Genomic DNA, 9,341 nt, shown 5'->3' on the forward strand with positions numbered 1-9,341 from the left:
GAGACATCGGAGCCTCGGTTCTTAACGCGCGACGAGAAAGATGTTGATGTTCATTTACGCGACTGGGACGATAAGGCGAACAGTGCGTCTCCCCCTGGCACCTCGCAGCCTCGCTAACAACAACAGAATTCGTCGATTATCAATTCTCGAATGAAGGTTCCCTGAGAAAACATTTTGGCGAAGAGGATACCCCCGATCCCTCTACTGGCAAAACAATTTGGAAATTGACACCTCAGCGAGATCCAAAATGCCGCTTCATGTAGGTAGCTTTCTGGCAGCACGAGAAGACCTACTGATCAGAGCAGCTTCCTATATGCCAAGCTGTCGTCGAAACCTCTTCGGGTAACCCCGCGGATACTAAAGAGGCTTCTGACGTACCATCAAATAATGCCAGCGTTCATTGACTTCATCGCGGTATTTGCTCATCCACCACGGCAAAAGGAAATAGGCTTCAGTGGTTTCTTCGACCAAACAACTCTCTCGTATAGACCAACCACCAGCAACGCAGCGCAGCAGTCGTCTACGGGTGCCTTGCCGACTGCAAACACAGCGCAGCCCTTGACACAAGCAGTAAAAGTGCCTCGGGGGCCAACAATTACCGCATTAGGACGGAGTGGTAGACAGTATCAAATGTGCTACAACCTGAAAAGAGTAGCGAGGATTGACGACAAGAGTTCAAACAAATTCACTGATCAGGACTGGTCCATCCAGCAGAGTCAGTTCCATCATCAGTTTGATGTAGAGCAAGGAACGACATTATGGATGAACGCAAAAGGCCGACTGAAAGACTACCGCGATAAAGTACTAGAGCTCACTGGAAGTGCCAAAGGCATTCCGGAAGAGCTCACTTTTGACACTACCGAGAACTGTTTCCGCTCCAGCCTAATCGTGCATTTGATGAACTGCCACTGGGCGACGGGGGACTGGAGGGGCTACTTGAATCATCTTGAAATCGCGATCAGCTCTTTGGTGAGTACCCCAAGCTGGTAAAAATCCAGGAGACTAACATTTTACTAGACAGATGAAGTCCCTGTAGGGATATGGCTGAACAAGAACTTCACTCCCAAAGTTCTCCAGGATGTTCAGCAGTTCGAGGAGAAAGCAAGCAGTGCAGTCATGGTCTTGGAGTCCAACATGGAAGTGATGACAGAAATGCGCAAATTTTACGAGAAGCTGATAACGAATGATGAATTTCCGATGAAGGACCCATGCGCAGAGGATGTTCTGGCCTTTGTTCAACAACTAAACAACATGGTCCACGCATTTTCTGGTCAAAGACGACGAGCCATATTGCTAGTCGACCTAACTGGAAACAGGAAAAATCTGCTACTCCAGAAGCTCCAAAGTCTTGCGACCAAGAAGATGGAAGATCTAACAACAATGTCGTATCGCGAGGCCATCATTATGAAGGTCATCGCCGGTGGGACATTTATTTTCCTCCCTGCAACATTTGTATCAACCTTCTTTAGCACCGACGTCGTAAAGTACCAGGGGTCCTCGAGTGGAAAGGGTGATTTTTCGTGGGAAGCTATGAGAATATGGCTCGCAGTCACCGTACCATTGACTGTTGCAACATTCGTCATAGGTTTCCTGGTTTTCTACCTGGCGGATGAGAGACGAAAGCGTCGCCTGCCTTCGTCTTACGACGAGAAGGAGAAGGATGCGTAGGTTTATAGCGTGCTTCCACGTGGGCTTTCCAGTGTATTAATCCCGTGTACTTGTAGGCAAGACTGTGGTTGATGGTTGACTCTCATGAGGACGCAGTGGCTGAAGGGTCCCAACAAAAAAGCGCGAGCTGAACTCGATGGGGCGCAAGGCCCTGGTTCTCGTAGCACCCCAAGCTTGCCTTAGTGCTGCACCTAGCCGCCGCCCTGTAGTAGGAGCCGACGCGGCAAAAGCTTCGAAGGTGTATTGACCTCTCTTTTTCCTCATGTCTATTGCGATCCCATGTGGCCCCAGAATGCATATAGCGTCCAAATAATCTGGCCAAAATGATGGTGAGACATTCCTTCTGACTCGATCCCTCCACCAGCCCTCGCTTGCCTCGGAACAGTGATGCCGACCAGGCTGGGGCCGGAAACCAGGCTGCATGGTGGCGGCACTTCTGGGCAAGGAGCTGACCACCTGCAAACACCGAGACTGGTCACGCTCTGGGAGGCCGCCAGCCTGGTCGAAGTAACAGCCTTTCGCAGAGATGTCGTTGCCTGGCCTCTTCCACTCTTCTCTCGTCTTTTGCGAGCGCATCCTTTCCTTTGGGTATTGTTTTTTTGCGCCTGAGTTCGCGTCCTCCCGCGCTTCGATCGCGCAGTCTGCCCCTCTTCTGCGGTACCTTACAAACGTGAGGCTAGCGACCAAGAGCTGCGCAGCTCTTCTCGATGCGCAAACATGGCGGTGGCCAGTATGTCTCCGATTGATCAGTTTCGAAAGCAGCTGGACGATTATAAGGTCATGCCGGCATACGAGGGCGGTCGCGAGTATATTCGCTCATCGCAGTTGATGAAATGGATGGGCAGTGGCACAATTACTGAGGACGGACGGGCCTATACCAACGCAGAACGCCTACTGTGGTCGGTTTATGGAAAGCGGCAGTCTTTCCCACCTATTTCGCATTCTAAGATTTGCGACAATGGAAGCGATCGGTGCGTCGTTGTGTTCAGTATACTCCTCGAAATCAACCTAGGCCACATGATCGACCAAGTCCAGAAGCAGGACATTGTCGACCAATACATTCCAATGTCCCTGGGGAGTTTGAAAGAAAAATTTCAGACAATTGATAAGGCCCGAGGCATTGAATATGCTGAGCGATTCGACAAGGCGCAATGGAAGTTTCGTCCCTTGACCCTTCGCTGGGATATGGATAAAGACGTTCCGGAGCAACGAATCATACCCATTGTTAGGAAGCAAGAAATCGGACGGGGGGGTCAAGCTCGCGTCTACTCCATCGTGGTTCAGGAGGACTATGTGAATCAGCAGCTGCGCGACAATCTTCCAAAGGACGAGCACACGCGGTTTGATGACGAACACTTTGGCTGGGTAAGTTGAGAGCTGGCACATTGAATCGTCGACCACTAACATTCTTCTAGTGCTACCAATTTGCCCTCAAGACCTTCGAAGAAGGAAACAACAGTCGTAACTTAGCCTATTTCAACGACGAGAAAAGCGCATTCGACGCCCTAAAGTACAACAAGGGGATGATCAAATATCTGGGTAGTTTTGGGCACAAAGAACTTCGAAAGGCGCAAAAACAAAACGGCGAAGACACCGAGAAAATTGTCATCCTGAAGCACATTCTGCTCGAATACGGGAGGTTTGATCTCATGAAAATCTTCATGTATCGTCTTCCGCCGGTTATGCCGGATGAGATGCAAGATTTCTGGACACGGTTAATTGAGATTGCCGATGGGTTGAAGGGCATTCACAAGATCAAGACAAGGAACGGCGAATATGCGGGGTAAGCGACGTTCTCTGCAGTTCCAAACCCTGTTTGAGAAGCACGAGCTGACCTGGGACCAGTTGGCATAACGACATCAAGCCGGGCAACATCATCGTCGTGGACAACGAATACAAACTGGCAGATCCGGGGTTTGCAAAGTTTCAAAAGCGACTGGAGTCTGATCGCGATTCTATTCCAGAAATCATTCAAGATGGACTGACCCAGTCATACGGTATGTGTCGGTGGTATTATGGTGCTATACGAAGCTAACAAGAACTTCAGCTGCACCGGAGTGCTTCGCTCGAAATCGGAACGCTAGAGCTAAGGTCCCCCAGAGTGTAGACATCTGGTCGGTTGGCTGTGTGCTATCCATGGCTGTTACCTGGATTGTTTTAGGCTCCCAAGGCGTCTATCAATTCAAAATGCTCCGCCAAAAGGCAGTCGATCGAATCCTGGAATTTGCTCCGAAGGATCCTCAACAGCGGACGATTGACCCAGGAGATTTCTTCCACAACGGGATTGAGATCCTCCCTGAGGTGAAGCAGTGGCATAAGTACTTGCGGAGCGTTGCACGGAACACAGATCACATCACGAAGAACATGCTTGATTTCATCGAGCAATTTTTGCTTATTCCTACTGGTGGTAATACCGAGCGCATACCAGCTGAAGGGCTGTACACGGGTCTTCAAGAAGTTCTCCGCAAAAGCAGGGCAGAAGATACGATGCTTCATATGGACGATTTGTTCGATATGCTCCGCGATATTGACCAGGAGGCTCCGTCGACACCCTTTGAGGTCCAGGCTCAGCAGCAGACCAACCTCAACGCAATGTCACAGCGACCTCGCGTAAAGCCCAAGATCGACAATCTTGAGGTCCCGGATTTCTTGAAGACAGCCTCTCGTTATGAATCCTTGACAAAGATTGCAGGAGCTCGATCACCAAAGATAACTCCAACCGTACCCGCATTAGCACATCCCACGGAAGTATACTCTACGAGACCCCCTAAGGGGCCACAAGCCGTGAACGGAGATAGCTATTTCCCTGCTCTTACGGCGTCCGCTCAGGGCCCCTCAACACACACCGGAAACGTATTGCCAGGTCCTTACTTTCCACCGCCTCCGGCAATGCCACAGACACCGAGGCGAGCGACAACATTCAACACACACAGGAAGCAGAATGAGACTTCGCCAGAACCTCAGAATGTCCTTCAAGCGCGCGAAGAGTTCCGAGACAGTGCATGGTACAGGAAGCCGACGGATGATGTACTTAAAGCATACTTCGACAACCGGGATATCGTAAGTTCCTATCTCACTGATGCATAGTGGCCTTTACTGACAAAATTTGGAAGGTATTCCTCGTCGACAATGCTTCTAGTATGGCACCATACTGGGATGAGGCGACATTCTTGCTCGAAACGCTTGTCATGAAGGCCAAGCCTTTCGACAAAGATGGCATGGACCTGTTCTTCACCCTATCCTCCACGAGCATCAAGGGCTCCAAAGACGAAAGCAAGTTCAGGAGTAAGATGCAAGCCACGAGGCCGCGTGATGGCAGTAATATGATTACCGACATGGTACGACCAATTGAGACAGTGTTCTCAACTTACTTTAAGGAGCTCGAGAAAAGCAAGCGCAAAGGAACTAAACCGAAGGAAGAATTGACGCTCATCATCCTCACGGACGGTATATGGGCCGGCATGGAGACCTCAGATGAGGTCTACAAATACATACTGAAGCTGCTCAAGGACCTGGAGAAACGCAAGATTCTGGGCTACAAAAAGCGGCCGGTGAGCATCGAGTTCGTCCAATTCAGTGACAATGCAGATGCGACCGAGCGCCTCCGAGCTTTGGATGATGATATAGAGTACAATGGTTTCGTGTATGTCACCCGCGGGACTTCTATAGCATTTCTAACGTTCCAACAGCGACATCATAGACCACGAAAGATTCACAGTCAGCGGCGACGTGCGCAAAATGCTCCTTGGCAGCTTCGTCCCGCTCATGGACCGCCTGGACAACAACATCAACCCAGAGTCCCCACCTCTGCGATCCGATACTGTGAGCACGACCGCATCCGCATCCAATGGCACGAATAGACATTCGATGCCTCCGAATATGTATGGCAGCTACAATGCTATTGCACAGCATTTGCAGCCCATCGCTGAGCTGGACACTTCGTCGCAGAATAGGACACAGACCAACAGCACGGGATCTTCCGGCTCGAGTTTTACGACCTCGCTTCCTCAGCCAAAGACTAATAAATTCTCTTTCATGAGATGACAAGATAGTGTATTGGTGCTGTTTCATTTTTTATCATGTTGCATGGCGGCAGGCCTGGCCAGGTATGACACTTGACAGCGAAGATTCTCCCGGCTGTAGTATCGGCAGCGTCGTTTGGGCCTTTGGAATACATGGTGCGAATTCAAACCTAGGAAGACGCCAAAAGATCGAATGAAGGCAGACCCAAGATGATTACGGGAGTTGGATGCAGCCAAAACAGAGACACGCGCGGTAAAGGACAGCGGGAATCGCCGGCATCCTCTGCCATGACCATCGATGGAATAATCATGCCGTTCCGGGTCGAGGGACAGATAGATGTGCCAGCGTAATCCCTCTCCGATATGCATGATCGGTTTGGGCTCTGCGCGGAGTCGAGACACTGGGGCATGATGGCCGCACGACTGCAGGCAATCCGGACATGGGGACAAGAATCACGAATGTGAAAAAAATCCTAATGAGACTTATCTCGAAGACTCTGTTCTCTTTGTGCTCACGGAGAAGGAAAGGGATCCAGAGGGAGAAGATGCCAGATGCCTTCTACAAGAGAACTCGAGCACCTAACACCGTGTATGAGGACGAGGACCTGGATGATGCGGAGTTCAAGAGATATTCGCTCTAGTTGACTAAGTACACAAAGCAGGAGCAGGAGTATATGAAGGTGGCAGCTCTCAATAAATTCCATATCGAGATCCTGGAGACGATTACAAGGAGGCACTTCCTCCTTGTGGGAAACCTGACAACACCGCACGAACGGAGGAGAGCTCTCAAGCAGCTCTGCGCCCGTCAACAGAGGAGCGAGAGTCTCAGCTCCTAGCAAAGTATCAAGAACTTCAGAAACGTCCAACACGAGCGAATATTGAGGAATGGGTTGACAGGTGGCGAGATATCCAACGGCTTATGGAGGCTGCGAAGATGCCAGAGACGCAAGGGCAGCGAGCCCAAAACGATTTCCTCAACACCGTGAATGAGACGGACGCAACATGGGTAGCAGCCCATCGTATTAGTATGATCACGAAGAGCCAGTTGGATGAGCCCTTCATGTTAGCATATGACCTGGTAGACTAATATTCTCTGTACTATCGCCAAATGCAGTTGGTGGCGTCGACGCTGAAATCATTTACAACACTTGGTGGTCCGGAACCAGGCGGACGGTCTCAGGATAACCAGAGGTTTCAGGAACCACAGTACCTATGCGGACGTAGGCACAAGTTTGTCAACTACTTCTATATCAACACAAAGAAGCGGCCCGATGGATAGTATCCTGACCTAGAGACCCAGAAAAAGTTTGAGAAGATTCGAGCAAGTAAGAAGCACCTGCTGCGTAGCGTGTTGCTAAGTGCGGACAAGAAATGCAAGGCAGAGAAGCCAAGAGGCACTGTTGACTCTGACAATGGGAAGCCGCATGAGAGTCAGAACGTCTCCAATGCCTGTATACAGATAGGCGCGGTCAATCAAATGCCTACGGCACAGCTTACACAATGGATTATAGATCTTGGATCGAATTGCCAGGTCGCAAACCATCGAAGACCAACCTGGAAAAGGCCTGCTATAGGCCAAGAATCGGACACGGTGTACGCAGGAGGACAGCGTGTACAGATTGCTGAACATGGCGAGATTGGGTTAAAAATTGACACACCTAAGCGCGTCAGTTCTATCCGACTCTCGTGGGTGGCGTATACCCCGGGTTTCTTCACCTCTCCAGGATCGCTGTCACGTTGCCGTACAATCTGAATCGATTTCGACTCTGGACAGAATTGCTTGTACAAGGGAGGTCGCAAAAACATAGTATGCAATCTCAAGTACAATGGTGGCCACCAAAAGCCAAGGACCTGCTGATAGCCAACGCGGCTACTCAGACAAGAAGAAAGCAGGCAGTCAAGCCATCTCGCGTTGAGAGGGTACAGTCAGAGCTTATGGCAGAGGGTTCTCACTGCAGGATGGGTCACCCAGGCAATAAAGCCATTGGAAGACTTGAAGTTGCCGTTGACGGTATTCGAATTATCCAGAGCACACTGCCAGCGCCGAAGTGGGATGAATGCGATGTGTGCATTCATGCGAAACTCCACCAGATAGTGAGTGAGTCCCTAAATGCTAACTTAAACCGTACCAAACTATTAAATCCAGAAGGGTAACTAGTCCTAAAGGGTTACGGTCAATTTTTAGGCAAGATAACCAAGGGAAGGGAAGGGTCTTATTAATATAATAGTATCCTATAGAGTATAACAAGTTAATAATATAACCTAAGTGAAATCTAAATAATAGATTAATAAATAGGTTAAGTATAAGTATAAACCTTTCTACTTAAGTGTTGAATCCAGAAGGGTAGCTAGTCCTAAAGGGTTAAGGTTGGTTCTCGGGCAAGACAACTGAGGGGAAGGGAAGGGGTCTTGTTGATACGTGTTACGGCGACCGCGCCGCACCAGAATTACGATAATGACGGCGTCAGCAGCGATGACCAATGGGATAGTGATGACCTTAATTACGCTTACGGTTCCGATGCGGAACACAACATAAACACGTGAGGAGGTCACGTGATTAGATATGTGGATCTGTGGATCTGTGGAAGACAGAGCCACAGAGCCAATAGAGCCAGGTTAGATAGGAGTATATAGGGATGATGGATTACCGTGGTAATCCATCATCGTTAATCCACGATACAGTTACTGCATCCAGTTTCCTTACGGAAAGATTACTTGTGACGTTTTGGCAACACAACCTCACCATAGTTGATTGACACATTAATCTAACGCGACCATACCGCTTCCTGAAGCCCTCATTTCCCACCAGAACCCCTTCGAGATTAGCTTAGCCCAAAGCCAAGCGATCCCCGTTACAATACGATAGTATCTTGCGAAGTGTAACGAGTCAACAATATGGCCTGAGTGTAATCCAAACGATAGATTAATAAACAGGTTGAGCACGAGTATGAGAGTTTATACTCGGGTTCCTATATAGTTGATCTACTCAGTTGCTCAGTCGGCTGAGCAGCTGATCATATCACGTGATTTCCTTGGCCCTAGTGGCTCGGCATCTATCGTGACCTTAATCCTGGCCCTTCGTTTGTCTTAAGCGCCCATCCCCCATCTCACATTCTAGTTCGTAATATTAAGCTCCTATATACCTCTAAGTGCTTTATTACAATCACACAGAATTACTACAGGAAGACAAAGGTGATATGCGGGAAGAACCCGGCAAAGGACCTAGAGGCCAACGCACTAAAGGACGCTAAGCGACCACCCTAGTTACGTTAGCATAGGCGGTCACGTAACCATGCTCCCGCCAAGAGGACCTTAGCGAGGGAGTAGGAAGGTGCTCCCACCAAGGAGGCATTAGCAAGGGAGCAAGATGCTCTAGGAGAAGGTTGCTCCCGCTAAGGAGGCATTGGCGAGGGAGCAGACCAGGACTATAGAGGATAGAAAGACGAGTATATAGTCTTAGACGTTCTTTAAACATTTCTATTCTTCATAGTTAACTTTAAAAGCTTACTTTTATATCTAAATTAAAGCCACTCATCTCTATACAAATTATTAGCCTTCTCTTAATATTTATTGCATCATACTATTATATAGTGTAGGATATTCACCTAACCTCTTTGGTACCGCCATCCCTTACGCTCGAATTACTAAATA

The 9,341-nt window shown here is 49.1% G+C and overlaps 2 protein-coding genes across 2 annotated transcripts; both read left to right on the plus strand.

Moving 5' to 3' along the window:
* Positions 1-387: 387 nt before the first annotated feature.
* Positions 388-1,668, plus strand: CC84DRAFT_1174514 (uncharacterized protein; the record flags this gene model as incomplete). Its single annotated transcript, XM_018180100.1, has 2 exons — positions 388-969; positions 1,018-1,668. The coding sequence occupies 2 exons, from the start codon at positions 388-390 to the stop codon at positions 1,666-1,668; spliced, it is 1,233 nt and encodes a 410-aa protein (XP_018039530.1).
* Positions 1,669-3,191: 1,523 nt separating this feature from the next.
* On the plus strand, positions 3,192-5,528 carry CC84DRAFT_1087168 (uncharacterized protein; the record flags this gene model as incomplete). Its single annotated transcript, XM_018174188.1, has 4 exons — positions 3,192-3,451; positions 3,514-3,665; positions 3,716-4,452; positions 4,830-5,528. 4 exons carry the CDS (start codon positions 3,192-3,194, stop codon positions 5,526-5,528), a joined length of 1,848 nt encoding a protein of 615 aa, XP_018039531.1.
* Positions 5,529-9,341: the final 3,813 nt, after the last annotated feature.

The sequence above is a fragment of the Paraphaeosphaeria sporulosa genome, assembly GCF_001642045.1.
Source record: "Paraphaeosphaeria sporulosa strain AP3s5-JAC2a unplaced genomic scaffold CC84scaffold_3, whole genome shotgun sequence".
NCBI classification, from domain to species: Eukaryota; Fungi; Ascomycota; class Dothideomycetes; order Pleosporales; family Didymosphaeriaceae; genus Paraphaeosphaeria; species Paraphaeosphaeria sporulosa.